General features: G+C 38.8%; 1 protein-coding gene across 4 annotated transcripts in view; it reads right to left on the bottom strand.

Annotated features, from left to right (window-relative positions):
- ARHGEF37 (Rho guanine nucleotide exchange factor 37) overlaps positions 1-19,420 on the bottom strand; it is an 83,974-nt gene that overhangs the window by 11,621 nt on the left and 52,933 nt on the right. For 3 of the 4 annotated variants that reach the window (XM_058166635.1, XM_058166637.1, XM_058166638.1), the window contains exons 7-12: positions 17,736-17,840; positions 10,921-11,031; positions 9,959-10,288; positions 8,874-9,002; positions 7,071-7,266; positions 3,073-3,245 (exon numbers count right to left, since the gene is read on the bottom strand). In XM_058166635.1, the coding sequence (XP_058022618.1) occupies positions 3,073-3,245; positions 7,071-7,266; positions 8,874-9,002; positions 9,959-10,288; positions 10,921-11,031; positions 17,736-17,840 (1,044 nt within the window). The remainder of the gene's footprint in view (positions 1-3,072; positions 3,246-7,070; positions 7,267-8,873; positions 9,003-9,958; positions 10,289-10,920; positions 11,032-17,735; positions 17,841-19,420) is intronic. The other variant, XM_058166639.1, reaches the window with a different exon arrangement.

The following is a 19,420-nucleotide window of genomic DNA, read 5'->3' as shown; positions in this document are numbered from 1 at the left end:
ATTGAATAAGATGGAAGAGGAAACCAATATTCGCCCAGAGAAACAGGAATACTAAGGAACAAGGTGCAGATTCAGGGGATAATCCTGCTTTGGTTATACTTAGTCAGTTTCAGGAAACCATGGAATTTGGTTTCAGACAAAGATTTGAGAACCCAGTGAACTGTTATTCTGATTTCTTTTGCTTAACAATGCATCTCTGGTAACTGCACTTTTCCTCCCTGTCCTCATTATGTTGTCTTCATCTGCTGTTCTTGAGAAAAAGCTCATGTCCTGCTGAGATTGATTTAAATGTGGAAGAAAAGCCAGATACTACATATTATTCAGTGTTGAGGGTTCTGTCCCCATTGGGTGCATTATAGGTTTTCTGTCTGTTTTACCAGTAAAGAGTTAAATATTGCTGCACCATTTGCTATCATCACTTTGGGAAGTGGGTGAAAAACAATTTTGTTCACTCCATTTTGAATTCAGTGGCATTAGGGGATGATATCATGCACAGCAGAGTTGAGTTTCAGCAAGTTCTGACCAGTTCTGGAGAACCGATAGCAGAAATTTTGAGTAGTTTGGAGAACTGGTAGTAAAAATTCTGACTGGCCCCACCTCCATCTATTCTCTGCCTCCCAAGTCCCAGCTGATCAGGAGGAAATGGGATTTTGCAGTAACTTTCCCCCAGAGTTGGGAGGGAATGGAGATTTTACAATACTTTCCCCTGCCACACCCACCAAGCCATGCCCACCAAGCCAAGCCACACCCACCAAGCCACACCCACAGAACCGGTAGTAAACATTTTTGAAACCCACCACTGATGCACAGACCAATCTCCCTTGCGTGTTTACGGTTGCATACTAACTCCATTCCTGCTCATTCTCCTGCTTCACCCTGTGTTCCTCTTCTGAGCCTCTTACCTGTTAAATGGACTATTCATAATTATGGATTTAGTACTTTCTCAGAAGACTCCTGGACTGAAATTAAAAAGCAGCTCATCTGAGAGGTCCAGAGGGACATTCATAAAGTGGGAGTGAGCTTCTCCCAATACAATAAGTTTAACTTTTAGGAAAAGAACCTTGCTGTACGCTTTATGTACGCTGAGAGCATATGCGCCAAGACAAATTCCTTGTGTTTCCAATCACACTTGGCCAATAATTCTATTCTATTCTATTCTGTTCTGTTCTGTTCTCTTTTTGTTGCATTCTGGTTTAGTGGCACTGGGTGATGACTCATTACTGTTACAAAATTGTACAATAGTCTCCTTCACTGCTCATTGTTCCCAGAACCAGTCTCTTGAAGATGCAGTTCCTACATAAATCATTATTTATGATATCTGGGGGAGTGCCAATTTGCCTACAACACTACAGCTTTAATAGCACTAGCTGCCAGGATGACTACTGTTGCTCTTCGCTCATATGCATGGACCAATTCCAGTAGTATGTTGCTGAGCTGTTCTGCAAGTTCTTGGATCTCATTTTGGTATCTTGTGGCTGGTGCTGGAATTCTTGATACTCTTGGATGACTTTGACCTTCATACTTTGGGAAAGGAGTTTGGTGTAGCTCTTTGTGCTCATGGCCTTAAGGGCAAACATCAACTACATCACATGTAATTGCATCCCTAACTTTTGTGAGAGGACACAAGCTAGATTTGCTCTTTATTTTGAAGCAGATGAGATGTGATCAGAAGACGGAAAGCATTAACATTTGTTCTTTGGAACACTTGGATCTCCTCAAAGATGGAGGATTAGTTAGAGCCATCCACCCCATCCCACAAGGCATCCAGAAAGCATTTAGGGGTGTACCCCACAATTTGGCAGAATGTTATATCTCAGTGTAGTCAATCCTTAAATCACAGAGGTGGCAAGAGATGGTGAAATTACTTCCATGAGGCATTCCCTCAATTATTGATTCCTTAGTTTACTAGATATAGTGGAGTGATGGAAAAGAGATCTAAAGCAATAAAACCAGAAGCAGATAACACCAAACATTAATGAAAGCTCATGTTTCAACTTACACAATGGTGACAAGAATTGCAATGTGGCAGTTCTTTTCTGCACTTATTTCATCTTGTGTTAAAGATTCATGCTTGTGCTAAATTTCAACCTTTTAGAGAAAGATGAACAGGACAAAGTGACTGCATACAGACTGTACTGGATGGATTTGCAGATGTTTGGAAAACAATTTCACTTGATAGGGTTTTAATGTTGCCAATTGTGATTTGAATTCACGCCTTTCTTTGCCCTTTCAAATAGCTAGGCAGGACATGGACAGCTGGATTCAGGAAGTATTCAATGTTTCTTCAAGGAAGGAAGTAGTGATGCCACCTTACTTTGAAAGAAGCAGTTGACATTCCTGGGTATGGTTATGTTTAATTAATTTTGCCTGGGGTTCAATGTCCCTGTTTTAAAGAATCAGAGGAACATCATACAAAAGATCTTAGAGGAAAAAAGTTTTCTAGATCAGATTCTAGTTATGAGACAGAAATGGTTTTAGTCATGGTGGTGAATAGTTTTCATTCAGAATTCATGCAGGCTAAACTTTTCAGGGTCCTATTAGAACTTTGACTTTTAGCTCCTACACAAGCAGCAAGTGAATGCCAAAGACTAGTTGGGTGCCTCTTGTGATCTTACGTATTATTAGACATAATCATAAAAACTAATCCTTCATGTAGCTGCTGCTCCTTATCAGTTTTTGTTTTGGTTTTCATTGCTGATTACATGTATATATTTTTATTTGACCAACACCTTGCCAGTTCCCAAATCTGACCCTTACTCATGTTTCACTTTATAAATGTCTCAAAGGTGAGTCAACATATCTGGACTACTCCATATTTAAATCCATTTGAGATCTTATTTCTAACAAATTACCTGGAGGGGGAAAAAATCACTTGAGAGGCATGCCTAATTTTGCATCCTGAAATGGCCCTGTTAAAATATAAATCAGCATAACAGGACAGGAAATGCCATCATCTGCCAGTTTCCAGCCATAAATTCACTGCCTGTACACAACCTGTACTATTGTCCTTCAAAATCAAAGCAACAAGGAAGACAAAGACAGGAGTGGCTGAAAAGCTTGTACTTGACTCACCTGTAAAACTGGAGTGTTGAAGTACGCTGGGGGATTGGGAGTTTGGGGGATGTTGTGAGTAGGATGCATTTTCCCAGCAGTATCACCCTTAGGCAAGGTTGTTGTTCTGGGCTTTGAGTTGGGGACATAATGGTACCGTTGGAGCTTTCCGGGTGAAACGTAGCCTCTTGGACCTGCGTGGTACATAAGACAGGTAGGGTCAGTTTGAAGGCTAGACTGCTGACAAGAAGCAAAATGTTCCCTTGTTTATCATCTAGCAGATGGCTGTACTGCAACTCCAATGAAAGTGGCATGAACTCGACATAAGTGGAAAATAATGGTGTAGAAATAACGGTTGATATAAAAAGGAATGGACAGAAAGGCAGCATTTATTGTAGGAAAGGAGAGAGGATGCGTGGGATGTACTAATGAAAGGATGTGATTTTTACAAGAGTTTTTGGCAGGATGTAATCTGTCCTGTTTTAAAATCAAGGCCAGGAGGAGATATTTTTGAGTACATTAAAATTTTACATTCATATAAAAATCCTAATGTTACAACGACAATGACTAAACTTTTAACTATGGCTATAGAAGTAAGGTTTTTACTGATATATTAATGTATGAGCTTTAAAAATGCTTAATATAATTTCAACTTATTTATCTCAAACTGTTTTATTTTATACTAACCCTTTTTATTATACTGTATCTGTACTTTCTAATTTCTCTCTCAACTTAATAATAGCACTTAGCAATAGCACTTCACAGTGCTTTACAGCCCTCTCTAAGTGGTTTACATAGTCAGCATATTGCCCCCAACAATCTGGGTCCCCATTTTACCAACCTCTGAAGGATGGAAGGCTGAGTCAACCTTGAGCCGCTCAGGATCAAACTGCTGGCAGTTGGCAGAATTAGCCTGCAGTACTGCATTCTAACTACTGCGCACCATGGCTCTTGAACTATAATATTTTGATATTGTTATGTTGTTACGTTACATTACGTTACATTATGATATTATGTTGTTATGCTATGCTATAATGTATATTATAATGTATATTATTATTATTACATTATGTTATGTTATAGAAAGGAAACAAGGTAAGTGGGAAAGATGACCAAAATTAGCACAAATATGATTGAATAGAGACAAGAAGGGGAGATACAGAGTGACAGAATTAGAATAAGGCCTAGAAAAAAATACATTGTAGCAGTGGTGGGTTTCAAAATTTTTTACTTTTTTATGGTTCTGTGGGTGTGGTTTGGTGGGTGTGGCATGGTTTGATGGGCGTGACTTGGTAGGCGTGGCAGGGGAAGGATACTGTAAAATCTCCATTCTGTCCCCACTCCAGGGGAAGATTACTGTAAAATCCCCGTTTCCTCCTGATCAGCTGGGACTTGGGAAGCAGAGAATAGATGGGGGCGGGGGCAGTCAGAATTTTTTACTACCGGTTCTCTGAACTACTCAAAATTCCGCTACTGGTTCTCCAGAACTGGTCAGAACTTTCTGAAACCCACCTCCGCATTGTAGGGAAGATACAGAGGAAAGGGTGTTTAATATAGGTAAAGAAAGGACAAGAAAAAAGAGAGGAAAGGAACTGGTTGCAATATGAAGGCAGAGAGAGGTAGAAAAGTCAGTATAAAAGAATGGGAGAGATGAAAGAAAGGGCAATCTGCTCCTGGTTTAGGCAAAATTCAACCATGGGACAGGCAACCTATAGTTCAGTTAGTGATCTTCTGGTTGCTGAAAAGAATCCTCTTCCTTCACCCCTCTCTGTAGCTGCTCCCCACCCCCTGCAGTTTGGACAATGGCTGTCTCATTATCTACCTAACAGGACTATGGTACAATTATTGTAATGAGGCATCTGTCCTGTTTTTTGCAATTACCTAATGCATGCAAAATCTAGTAGGGAAACTTATAATTCCTGGGATATTTGAGTCCAGCTATCTTACCACTGCTCTAGTTTTCCTCCTGACATTTGATTTTTCACTGCTCAGAGAGCAAGCAACTGTCTCTTTCATTACAATCATTTAGCAAGTATACAAAGGTATCTTTCTTTCCCCCCCCCATCACCTAGTTGCTCAGACAAATCAGAGGAAATTATCCCAAGGGGTGGGGGGAGGAATCTACTTCTCATTAATAAAATGCAACTGGCTAGGAATTATATTCTCAATGGGAACTAATTAAATGCGACTGGCTAAAATAAATCTATCTGAATCATATTAAAGGTTCATTTGATCCTTTGGAATACCGTGGTTTCCACAGTGGTCAATTTTTGATCTCTAAGAAGCTCAGTGACTAGTATTTCAATTCACTCAAATACTGAAAGGCGTATAAAACCAACTGTTCATTGGTAAGCACTCTCAATTACACTAGAAGAATGACAAAACGCTGGATGTGCCTTAATCTGTTTTTTAAAAAATATTAATGGCTTTACAACACAAATAAAAACTATACTGAAAAGTTTTAAAAACTCTGCCAAAGGAAGGACTGCAAATTTGATTTTTTTTTCCTTCCACATTAGCTAATCAGACTATCAGATCACATGTTACATGAGCAATAGCACTCTATAATAATCTTCCCCAAATTGCTGAACTCCAGATCTGATGGACTATAATTCCCCTGATAACCAGCCAGAGATTTGGGAGTTGTAATCCAGCACATCTGGAGCTCACCAGATTAGGCTCAATGAAATCTTCTGTGGTTATGGCTTAAGCTTCTTATCTGATGCAGTCGGGATGTAAGAGATATCAGAAGCAGATTCATTTTACATCAAAAGTCTGCACTTCATGAAAGACTGTTCTGCAGCCAGATCAATTTAGTCACCCCTTCTTTTCCTGCTACAAAAGTTCTAAATGCCAGTATGTATTTGGTAAAATAGTCTTTTTGGATCATTTGAATTTATAGGTGCATCTGTCCACAATACCAGCCTTCATCGCTTAAGGACTTGTTGCAATTAAAGCATATATAATTCAAAAAAATATAAACCAGGTAGTAGACCAGGTTGTATACGAAACAGCATATATTGTATACAGCTATACAAATTAGCCATGATGGGATTTTGATGCATAAGCCAAAATACAAAATATTTTGACTATAAACAAACAACTGCCTTCAGTTTAGTTTGACTTTTACTGATTTCAAGGTATACCCACATACAGTCATGTGAAAAAGAAAATACATCATCCATTTGTGTTCTATGGTTTTACGTATCAGGACATAGTAAAAACCATCCGATCTTTAGCAGTTTTTAAAAGTAGGCAAATCCAGATGAACAACAATACACGACATATACCATGTCATCATTTATTTTACAAGCCCCAAGGATTCCTGATAATCTCCCATTCAAATATTACACAGATCTGATCCTACTTAGGTTTTTGAGATAGATATTTCAAAGAACCATGGATTTTTTTTAAAAAGGCAAGTATAAAGGGGAAAATTACTTTTCAATTTTCACAAAACAGAATAATGTGTGACATTCACACAGACTGGGTTTAGACTGATCAGACCATCCCAACTTACCAGTCTTGGTAACAAAGAAAATAGGCCCTTGGTACTCCCTGAGCTTGCTGGTTTTCTTGCAGAGTTGATGAAGATTGCCTACTTTAGGTAATGAAAGGGGGCCTCTGGTGGCTCAGCAGACTAAGTCTGTCTGTTATTAACACACTGCTTGCAATTTCTGCAAGTTCAAGTCCCACCAGGCCCAAGGTTGACTCAGCCTCCCATCCTTTATAAGGTAGGTAAAAATGAGGACCCAGATTGTTGGGGGCAATAAAAGTTGACTTTGTATATAATATACAAATGGATACAGACTATTGCTTAACACAGTGTAAGCCGCCCTGAGTCTTCGGAGAAGGTCGGGATATAAATTCAAATAAAAATTAAAAAAAATGAAACATCTGCAAGGAAATTACCAAGCTCAGGGGACACCAAGGATCCGTCATTTCAACCCTGAGCTACAAACATTCTCTTTTATCAGTACAAAGAAAAGGATTCTGGGTGATTGCAACACTAACAATACCTCCTGAATCAACCAGCCATCGGTTTGTGTTGCCCTTGGAGTCCATGCCATGCAAAAAAGCCACTATCTGCCCTCTCTGCAGAGGCAGATCCATGTCTTTGCAGCCACTAGTGTCGCTTGTCACCTGGTACAGTTTATCTGGGCCATGTTTGTTCAGAAGCAAATGGACCTTCTTCTCCTCCGCAGAGCTAAGAGGCTATTGAAAAGATAGAAGGAGAAATGAGTCAGAAACATATCCCCTGTGGAAGTAATACGCTGCTGTGTTTTATGCACTTATGCATGAATCATAATGAAACAAGGAGCTAAACGCATCTAACCAAAAGTATCCTAAAACAAGCTGTGACAAATCCTGATAGTCAAACGTATTTTGCACGCTAAGTTTCAGAAAACAGAGAAAATAGGCAATTCTGCAAATGAGGCAGAGTAAGACTGCAAGAAATTGGACAATGGGAAAAGGAGAGGGAAAATTATTTTCATCTGCTTCTAATACTACCAGTTCTATTTCTTCTACAGGGCCAAGAGCAATACATTTGCTCGAGACAGCTGCTGCTGAATCTTAGTGCTACAGCCTTTCAACCAATCATACTGAACTAAGGTCAACTACTCTGAAAAAATGTCAGTAGGCTAAATAAAACATGCCTAAATTAAATTTTAAAATGCAAAGCATAATAATTGTCTACTTGTTACCCTTCCATTGCTCAGGTCAGGATTGAAATATCTAGAATCTGTCTGTATGTTTTATGTGCACAATTCTCAAATTATAAAGTTTAAGCAATATGGCCAGTAATTTCTTTAATGGCAAGTCATTTAATGGTATTGCAAAATTAACTGACTAAGATTATCAGTTTTATCCTTCCTAATGCTTCTACTGGGCCTAAGATTGTTTTTGGATTAGGTAAAGGTAAAGGTTCCCCTCGCACATATGTGCTAGTTGTTCCCGCCTCTAGGGGATGGTGCTCATCTCCATTTCAAAGCCAAAGAGCCAGTGCTGTCCGAAGACGTCTCTGTGCTCATGTGGCCAGCATGACAATGCCAAAGGCGCACGGAATGCTGTTACCTTTCCACCAAAAGTGGTCCCTATTTTTCTACATGCATTTTTTTACGTGCTTTCGAACTGCTAGGTTGGCAGAAGCTGGGACAAGTAACGGGAGCTCACCCCATTATGCAGCACTAGGGATTCGAACCGCTGAACTACCGACCTTTCGATCGACAAGCCTAGCATCTTAGCCACTGAGCCACCGCATCCCTCGACATTAGTTTTTGGATTACTAGTCACTAAATTTGTTTTGTCAGAAGTTATTACAAAACCATCCATCAGACTACAATTTATATTAAAACCATCATTTGTTGCAGAAATATCTATATACATTATGGCATGTATGGGTCAATGACTCAAAAAAAATATCTTAAAAGGGTTCATGCACTTTTCTCCTAAAATGCATACAATGCACAAATAGGTTGTTTAGTAAAGATATCCAAGTGCCTTAATGAAAAATGTGACTCATAAACTAAGACTCATCTTGAATACTTCACAAAAAGGTAAAGCAAACTCTCCAAAGACAAGGAAGCAAGCCTTTGAATTATTCACTTCCCTCGCACTCAAATTCCAAGTTTATACACAAGACAATCCAAGCATCCAAATATCATAGAATATCACTGGATAAGACCTAGAATTCACCTGGGATTACAATCTGCTTTTTCCATGCCCATGCCAGTTATTTATGAGTTAATTAGCCATCAGTCAACTGAGGAAATTGTGCACGAGTAAACACATACCCTCTTGCTTTTCTAGTAGCATCATACCTGCACAACGGGGCTTGGCAAGACGGTATCAAACTTCTCCTGGAGCAAGTACAGCTGATCTTCAGCCTGTTTTAAAGTATTGGTTACCATTTTCCAGAATTCAGTTGTTGAGAGATGTTTATGGGGCAGCTGAAAAAATAAGCCTAGAATTTAATGACTGAAAGTATGTATAAAACAATTACTCACCTAATTTTCTTAAACTTGGTGTCATGTCTCCTGCTATTTATACAAGGGATCACCAACCTTTTGGATCCACTAAATTCATAATTTTAAATCCCACGGGCCACTAATATGATCTGCCTAATGACCAGCTGGGTGGGCACGGCTAGGTGGTCATGTGATTGGGTGGGCATGGCCAACTCCTTGCCTCCCTGCCCAGGCTCCTTAGGGCCCCAACAGGAAGCAATTGTTGGAGCTAAGCAGTCACCATGAGAAAGAGTTGGCAAAACAGCTCAGTTCAAACTGCATCTGATCGAGAAGGACGCTCAGCAGAAGCACCTCACTGAGGACTATAAGCATAGGCTTTCCAAGCAGAGGGAAGACCTGCAAGGCCAGGCGCCTGGAGGCTCAGCGGGCTGAATTCCAGGCCATGAGACAGTCCCACTGGAACAAGGTCCTCCGGCTCTTCGCCACCAGTGGCACTTCCCTCCAGCTTCCAGCCTTCACCCAAAGCCCCGCACCAGGCCGAAGCAGACCCTAAGTCAGAATTTCTTCCACGCTCTGACCCACACAAAAAGACCCCGAAGGTGGAGACTCTCTGCAGCAACACAAACATTCATTGCATGTATCTAGCCCAGGGGCCGTTGTTTGAGGACCCCTGATTTAGTGCAATATTAAAAAATGCAAATAATTTTTCGGTGGACCACCAAAATTTTCTCACGGACCACCAGTGGTCCATGGACCACCAGTTAGTGACCGCTGATTTATACCATTCATAACAGGCTGCACATCAGCTCAAAAATATTTAAGGATACGGACTGGGATGTCTGTGTTTTCAAGAAAATGCCACATTTTTTTTCTTCTTGAAATATATGCCTATTGGTTGCATGCAGGGGGGAAAGAATCAAATAGAAATCGCCTCTTACCTTGAAAATCTCCCCTTCTGCCTCATGGAGGACTTGCTTGGCCAAATCCCTCTGAAGAGTCACGAAAGAACACAGGATACAGGCCAGCCACTTCAGAGCCACCTGGTTGAATGTAGGAAGCTCAGATACAAGCAAGGAGTTAATGCCAAGATAGGCATTCATGATAGCCTCTTCCTCGTAGGTCACACTGCCTGTCTCATTCTTCTTCTCCTCATATTCCTCATAGTCGAGCAGCTTATCCGATCGCTTCTTGATCAGTTTCTGGGGTCCTCTCAAAGTCTCTGACAAGTTGCACAGTGGCTTATATACTAGGTGCTCCAGCCTCTGCTGCTGTAAAGGAAGAGATTCAGACTTTTCTCAAACCTTGACTTCCTTTGCTCTGTTCTGAAGTGGAAGATCAGAAGCCTTCTTCTTGCTATGTACCTAGTATTTAGAGAAATCTCAGATAATCTAGAACAATCTCAAAGAACTTGCTTTGATATTTTGGAATATATATGACATTATGACTGTATGACTGTAACCTTGTTGCTGGTATTAAGATTTATATTGACTGTTTCCCTATGACTATCATTAAATGTTGTACCTTATGATTCTTGATGAACATATCTTTTCTTTTATGTACACTGAGAGCGTATGCACCAAGACAAATTCCTTGTGTGTCCAAACACAATGGCCAATAAAGAATTCTATTCTATTCTATTCTATTCTATTCTATTCTATTCTATTCCATTCCATTCCATTCCATTTCTCAGAAATTGGCTCATTAGGTAAGATGAAGATTTTTTCCTTTGAAAAAGCCCTGTATCTCACAATTGGTTTATCATCATTGTCGTCTTCAGTTATGCCGAGACTACAACTCCTAAAATCCCAGTTTGCCTGCAAATGTGAGAAGGCAAAGCTATAATCAATCCAATCTTTCCGTCTTCCCAAATTTGGCAAACTAGAAATGAAATGATACTTACATAGACAGGAAAGATGGTGCTGTGGAGCTTTTTTGCAAGAGAACAATACGGTTGGATAATGTATGTTTCTATATCCAATTCATCCTCATGTGGTTTGAAACTAAGGAACATCTGAAAGACAAAAAAATTAATCTGATAACCTAAAAACATGATTTTATCGGGATAATATCCACAAAATCAATCTCTAAAATGCCATTATTATTTATTAAAAAGCAGTATTTTTTCAGGTTAAACATACATGAGTTATGGAAATAATATACAGTTAGATTATAAAGGGGGGATATGTGGAAGAAAGGCTTGAAAACTACATTAAATTTTAATTTTAAAGAATTTTTATAAAATGATGTATCTTTGGTACATGACACCAGATAAATTGTCCAAAATGTATAAAAGAAAATTTTAAATATTTGTTGAAAATGTAATCAAACAGTGTAACATTAACAAACATTTTTCATCTATGGTGGACCTGCAGCAAAAATATTGGAATCAAATATGTATTTTGATGCAAATGATTTTAAAAGTAAATATACAATTGAGACTATTCTTTTAGGCTTAATGGACAAACAAATGGAAACCTGTTCTGGAACTTTGTTTTTACATATGATAATGGAAGTGAGACTTTATATGCTCAAAGGTGATATAATGCAGCAAATATTAATCTTAGAATAAGAGTTTGATGCATGTTTTTTATCTATATCTGTACCAAAGAAAGTCAGAATTTATTCTTTTTCTATTTTTTCTATTTTTTTCTTTTGTCCTGTCCCCTTTCTTTTCTGAATTGTTTTTTTTTTTCAGATCTTTTTTCTATTTGTTTATTTTTTAATTTTGTATTTTTTAAAAAATAAAGTTACATACTTTTTAAATGCATGAGTTATAACACACTATCTAAAATAGGCAAAAGAAAAAGAGAATGCAGGAGAGAGTTTGGAAAGAAGGGGAAAAAGAAGTTTTGGTCAGTTCCATAAAAGTTGGAACGTGGTAAATTGTGATCACAGGTTAACATTTGCCACTGTCTAGCTTATACAGTATTATAGATTGGCAGGACACCAATCAAATAAATAAATATAGAGTCCAGTTATGTTTTTTTATTTCTACTTCAAAATTGCAGCTTACACAAAGAGTCAGTGAAAATGCTATGCACAAATATTATTAATAGGTGGTAGCACTTATGTTATGGATATTGATGTGAAGTCTCAGTCTGGGAGAGTCCTGGTGTCTTTGTACTGAAGTTGGAGTAAAAGTTTTGGTTTGGTGTGACCATAAATTAATGCAATTGTTTCATGAGTCTCCTCCCAAACTTTGCTTTAGTGAATCGTTTTACAAATCCATCAACACATTTACACAGAAGTTTCCATTGATCAGAGTCTACTTCCAATTAAATATTCATAAACATGGTAGTCTTCTGTTGGGGAATGTAGCTCTGGCTATAGAAGGCCTTGAGAAGAAGGTGGGAAATGGTTACTCAGCCTTGGAAAAGTAAAAAGCATGAGAAACAGAATGAGATAACCTCTCCCTTTACTTTGTCCTTAAGAAAGGAGAAGGTTCTCTACAGGCTTTCAAGATTCTGTTAATAGCATAGGCAATAGCATAGCATTCAGACTTATATACTGCTTCACAGTGCTTTACAGCCTTCTCTAATGAATTTACAGAGTCAGCGTATTGCCCCCAACAATCTGGATCCTCATTTTACCAACCTCGGAAGGATGAAAGGCTGAGTCAACCTTGAGCCTGCTGAGATTCGAACTGTCAAATTGCAGCCTGCTGAGATTCGAACTGTCAAATTGCAGCAGAAGTAGCCTGCAGTACTACACTCTAGCCACTGTGCCACTCTTAATGAACCCCAACAAGGAAATCTAGCAAGTAGCATTGCTAGAATTCCTGCAGTGTTGGTTTCTTGGCCTGACCTACCTTGAACGGCTAACATCTCCCCATCATCTCAAAAAATAAATAAATAAATAAGATTTCTTTTAAGCTCTATTTAAACTGTGTTTAAAAAACAAAACAAAATTTAAGTATTTAAAATGTGCCTTGCGGTTACACATTTTGAAGAAGGGTTGTCTTAAGACGAATTTGCAATATTGTTGCATCAGCTTTGAAATCTGTTGTAGATTCCTAATGAGGAAATGCTCTTTTTGGGAAAACTTTCTCAACCAATCGAGTCTGACAGCCTATTCTGAGGAGCATCAATGGATGGTAAATGTATATTTTCTTTACTTTGGTGGATGCTTTGATTTCAGAGAAGACATCATGTGTACTGCCATTACCCCTTCCTTTTCCTCTTTCCCCTCCTCATATTTTTAATATTCCTCCTGGGTTCCTCACATTTAATGGCCAATGATAGAAGTTTGGTCACTGCACAATCATTCCTTCCAATTCAGAACTAAGGTGATATTTATACTGTATTCCCAATATCCTGCCTGCCACATGGTTTGTCAGAAGTTTTGAAATGAAATGAAATGGAAAGGACAAAGGAGAAGAAGTAGATGGACTTTAAATGCTACATTATTAAAAGATAATGATTTTGTACAGAAAATGGAAGAGGACCTGGCAAACAAAGACAAACAAAAAGGACGATACATCATTACAAAACCGATGGGATGCAATGAAAGCATACGCCAGAGGCCTGTTTATAGACTATGCAAGGAAGAAAAACGCTAAGAAAAGACAAGCTTATAAATTGCTAGAAAACACCCATAAGAAGTTAGAGAAAAACCTACAGAAATCTCCAGAGGAAAGAGACGTCAAAATGAAAATAGAAGTTTTGGGGTTTTTTCTTCATTTTGCCTTCTTGCGTAATTCCGTTGTTGGGATTATGATTGTTCCTGGACATTTAATTTAAATGTTCCCCAAATACTAAACTAAAGCACGTTCAGCATTATTAATTTCAACAGAAAATGCTATTAACAATTTTGAACACATTATTTTCAGCTTTGGTTCTGGAGAGTCAGACAATAAAATACTCTATTCTTCTGATGCTGCTTAGTTGGTTCTACTGTTTTGGACATAAAAAGGAAGCAATAGGCAGTCTGGTGTTCAGGCATACCTGAATATATGTTATGGTAATACGTTCCTTTTCTAAGATTTGCTTCCACGTTAAAAATCTTAATGGACGAGGCTAGCTGAGTTCTTGCAAATATGTATTGCCTTTCTCTATGTCTATGGCAATTCTCTATCCACCCGTCATGGGTATAGAATTTTTTTTTTTTTTAATTGGCCAAGTGTGATTGGACACACAAGGAATTTGTCTTGGTGCATATGCTCTCAGTGTACATAAAAGTATCCCAAGGATGCTGTTTTCAAAAGGCAACTGGACTTTCTTGGGTTTTTTTTTTCCCCTTTGAAAAGGTTTCACTTCTCATCCAAGAAGCTTGAAAGAAAAAAAAAACCCAAGAAATTCTGGTTGCCTTTCGGAGGGAGGGGGGAGCAGGGGAAAGCACCTTTGGGTTACTTCTCCCTCACAGGAATATTTCTCCATTCTGATGCTTTTAAAACTTAGATGAGCAGTCCATGAACAGATGTCAATTTAAATTTGGAAATGGCAAGCAAGATTAAAATCTTGACTAAACGTCTCCCAGGCTCTCCTTTCAAAACTGTGATGCTGTAAAGATTTGCCTTTGTTGCCAGTTTCTACGCCATTTCACTATGTGCGCTTGTAACAGTGAGCATCAAACAGGAATCAGTTCTAAAGTTAATTCGCAGATGGGCTGCTACTACTAAAACCCACTATTTGTGCACATGGCATAGATTACCATCCATTAAAGTCCATTCCAGCCCACTTCATTCATAATTTGAAGTATTATTTGAAATTACTGCCTCATAATATTAGAGGCACAGCAATTACTGTATGTCCAAGAGTTAACTTTCCCTTGACTGATTAAGCCATTTTATATCTTAAGGTTCAGATAGGCATAGAGCCGGGCTATTTATGGGACCGCCTACTGCTACCGAATACCTCTCACCGACCCGTGCGCTCTCACAGAGAGGGACTCCTCAGGGTGCCGTCAGCTAGGCAGTGCCGTCTGGCGACACCCAGGGGAAGGGCCTTCTCTGTGGGGGCTCCCACCCTCTGGAACGAACTTCCCCCAGGACTCCGTCAACTTCCGGACCTCCGAACCTTTCGTCGCGAGCTTAAAACACACTTATTCATTTGCGCAGGACTGGATTAGTTTTTAAATTTATATTGGTTTTAAATGGGTTTTTATTATTTATATTGCTTTTTAATTTGGCTTTGTAGAATAAGTTTTTTAAATGTGGTTTTAGTGTGTATTTATATGTCTTTTACTTGCCTGTGAACCGCCCTGAGTCCCTCGGGAGATAGGGCGGTATATAAATGTGATTAATAATAATAATAATAATAGTTTTGTGATTATTCAGAATGAATCCTCATTGTACTTTAGGGAAGTAGTTTATGTTTTACCAACCAGCTGGTAATTTCTCCTCCTCTAAATTCACTATAGTTTTGTTTTTGTTTTTCTTAGCCTACAATGGAATGGCTTTGGCAGAAGATTAGCCCTGACAGTGGAAAGTATTTATTCAGCAAATGGTTCCTGATGGACATTGCAGTTGACAACAGATTTTCCCATTTTAAAAGGGAAATCCTCGAATTCATAGCAGAAATATGTTATCAGTGGTTCTTAAAAGTATTTCCCTGAACTACTGTAGGGAAAGAGCTAATGTCTTACTTGTGGTCTCTACTGAGAAAGCTGTCTGGACTCTTCGGGAATTGAAACCTGAACTAGGAACAGGAATTGGTCTTTTGATAATTGCACTGTAGGGTAGAGGAGAATGACAAGATACATTAAGACTGCATTTGTTACTGAAAATCTCATCTGTGGTATTGGTATCCAACTGCATTTCTAAACAGGTTCCTCAATAGAGAAATCTTAGTTTAATGGACTATGTGGGAAGAGGGTGTCTGTTATTCACAAACGTCCAAGTAAATTGGAGGGTACATCATCAGATTGATGAATGTGATTTGTGTGATCAGACAAACAGAATAAAAGATCATATTTTTGTCCATGTATTTATACAATAAACTTCGTTATGTCAATAGACTGAATCACAGCATTTACACTGAAATTTCACAGTAATGCCAGACCAGTCATTTGTGGAAGTCATTATTAAGAAGAAGGTGAATTAGGAGTCACATTAACATGGTTTATAAGTGACCGATACTCTGTTTTTCTTTAAAAATGCTCACACTTAGACTTAAAGTCAGAGGTGAAATCCAGCAGGTTCTGACAGGTTCTGGAGAACCGGTAGTGGAAATTTTGAGTACCACTTCTGTCTGGCCCCAGAGTGGGGTGGGAATGGAGATTTTGCAATATCCTTCCTCCAGGAGTTGGAAGGAAATGGGGATTTTGCAGTATCCTTCCCCTAGAGTGGGGTGGAATGGAGATTTTGCAGTATCCTTCCCCTGCCACGCCCACCAAGCCACACCCACCAAGCCACATTACACCCATCAAGCCACACCCACAGAAACAGTAGTAAAAAAATTTGGATTTCACCACTGCTTAAAGTAGCGTAAAGACTCTCTTTCTATCGTCTTCTTACAATGGTTACCTGACCAGAACATTGTAAAAATACTGAAACACAGAAAGAAGGGCTATTAAAGGTTTTAAAAAGAAAGAAAAAAAGAAAGCAGGGAAAATTGTACCAACAAAGCCAAGCAACATCTCCCCCTTATCCCAGTTCTATTTGCTCTGCTTCTATATCCCCTTTCACAAAAATGGTACAGTAATTTTAAAACAGGGAGAATATTTGGCATAGCACTAACTTTTTAATGTGACAGATGGAAGCAGTAATTAAATACATCATTGGAAAGTAATCATATTACTTATATTCAATTACATGTAAGTGACATCAAATTTAGCTTTTGTTCTGGCACCACTCAGTATTTTTTGGGGGGGAATGCAGCTCTTGGCTGACCATAGCTATCAGCCTGGAAAATATTGTGCCTCCCTTCTGGAAAGATCTGCTGGGTTTCCCCACCCTTCCTCTTCCATTTGCTTTTCTTATTATGCTCTATAAAAGAGGGGTGCTTTTTTAGTGTGGAACCACTCGTCTCTTTTAGCTAACTTTTGATGCACATCTAATCTCATAATTCTGTGGACATTATTGAAGTTCTCTATTTTAAAAAAATATATTTTTTTAAAACTTTCTACCTGCATTGCCCTATCTTGACATGCTTCCAGGGTTCTGTTCAAACAAGCAGAAAAACCTTGGTATTTTCCTTCTGAATGTTCACTGGAATCCTTAGAAGCCCAATTTAGCTACTGTTCCTTCTTTTTTGTCTACTACCCTCTTTCCAAGTTCTCCAAGGTCAATTCCCTGAAGAAAGAGGAATGATAGTAACAGGTGACAGAGGGCTAAGGTTACTCGGTTTTCTGAACTGCATATTTTTTTGCAGCTGGGAATCATGAAAGCTTGGTTGTGAGCCCACTTAAAGTCCATTAACTTTAAAGAAAGTTTTGCTAGGTTCAGGCTAGGCTTCCTTCATTAGGATGGGGAAAGTTTGCATTTTGAACTGCTCCTTCATGAATACATATCCCAGTTCACACATTAAGAGTGTATTGATGGAAAAAGAATGCATGTATACAGGTGGAAAATCATACAGATTATTTCCAAGGCAAGCAGATACATAATGGTTGGGCAGGTACTCGTTTAACCACATCTTCTGCACAGACTTTCTTAAATAGAAACATTAATAGAGACAATGTTGGATGGTCAATCACAAAAGACACCTCTAGTCAAATTTCTACAGGGTGCTCTATAATTCCATGAGTTTGGTTGAACATTATATACAAAAATGTTACCTGTGTGTTGTCCAGAAAGCAGGCCACATTCTCTTTCAGATCAGTTATAGCTGATGCCAATAAATGAAACTTTTCTTCCAGTTTATCAAACTCCTTATCCTCTGTCTAAAGATCAGAGAGAAGGGAAACTACATTTGTCAGAAGACAACTTACAGATAATAAGAGATCAGTATTGAGCAATGATGCAAAATAAAATAGAATGGCGCTAGTGAATATGGACTTCTTCTGTGAATGTCAATCATACTGTTGGGAGAATTTCCCTTGGTTCCTTTCTTCCAAGCTGAGAAAGGAGACCATTAGCAGTCTCTCTGGAGAAGTGCAAGTACCCCTAAAATCAAGACTGAGTCTATCAAGATTCCAACTGACGAACCCAACCGAAGCAAGCACGGGTGAGATGATCCAATCTCTTCATGCAAAACTTTATTGAGTACATCATTTCGGCAAAGATGAGGACAAAACCAAATCTAACTACTGGTATTTCCTGCACAAACCCACATAGTTAAAGTTTAGATTCTCCCTCCCCCCTATTAGACCAGGTTACATTGTCCAATTGAATCTCATGGTATTGTTATGAGAAAGCCTTTTGGGTCTGGTAAACACCTGCCAAAGTGTCCTTGGTTCTCATCCCTTGTTTTCTTGATGTCTGGAGCCTATATTCCATCTCACCTTTCTCTCCCCCCCCCCCATAATTTGTTGGCAAGCTGAGAAGTGATAATAGTTGCAACAACGATAGCCCCTTTTTGAAGCTTGACAGAGGCTGGCTGCTTGAAATGGAGGGCTCTCTTTATTGTTCCCAAAACAATATAAGGTTTGCTTTTGGGGCAGTTGGCCACAGACTGACAAATCATAAGATTTTTACTTCATTTTTAAGCCCTTTGTGAAAGACATGCAAGTGAGATATATGGTTTTATGACCAGAACAGGAAACACAAATGTGATACATGGCTTTTATGGTTAGAGGAAATATTTTGCTTATCTCCCTATCAGAAAAGTTCCTGACTTTTCTTTCCTGACATGGTGTAAAGAACATAGGCATAGAAGCTAAAATTCCCATGCCATTTAAATGTTGATTGACTTCAAGCTGCCTGACAGCATTCTATTGCATTTAAGGAAACATCATATTTTATGAAGGAAGACAGGGTTTCTGTGACTCCAGATTAAAAGAAGATTGGGGGTAGGGGAGACATCAGAAGCTTTTTAACTTCTATCAATACTTATAAATGTATGTTGCAAATGAATAGGCGAGTATGGTATGCAAAGCCATCTCAGCCATCTGCCATCTCTGGAGTTCCCAGAAATTATATTATTTCTGATAAATGCACACTCTCGATCAACAGGAAAGTCTAATATGAGCATAGACTCTTCTATTGGATCTTGGAAGAGTCAAGAGACAAACTGCAGTAAAATTATTATGGAAAGAGAAGGGAGATGATTGAAAGAAATTTATTTGTGCGCTCCCACAATGTTGGCTGGCGACCCCCAGGGGGAGGGCCTTCTCTGTGGGGGCTCTGGCCCTCTGGAATGAGCTGCCTCCGGGGCTTCGTCAACTCCCCGATCTCCGGACCTTTCGCTACGAGCTGAAGACGCTTTTGTTTCATCGCGCAGGGCTAGCTTAAATGTAGTTTTAAATGGGGTTTTTATTCTTATTTTAGTTTTTATGCCATATATTGAATAAGTTTTTTATAC

Source organism: Ahaetulla prasina, chromosome 2, assembly GCF_028640845.1.
Source record: "Ahaetulla prasina isolate Xishuangbanna chromosome 2, ASM2864084v1, whole genome shotgun sequence".
NCBI lineage: Eukaryota > Metazoa > Chordata > Lepidosauria > Squamata > Colubridae > Ahaetulla > Ahaetulla prasina.
Note: the sequence above shows the minus strand (reverse complement) of the source record. Positions and strands in the feature narration are given on the sequence as shown.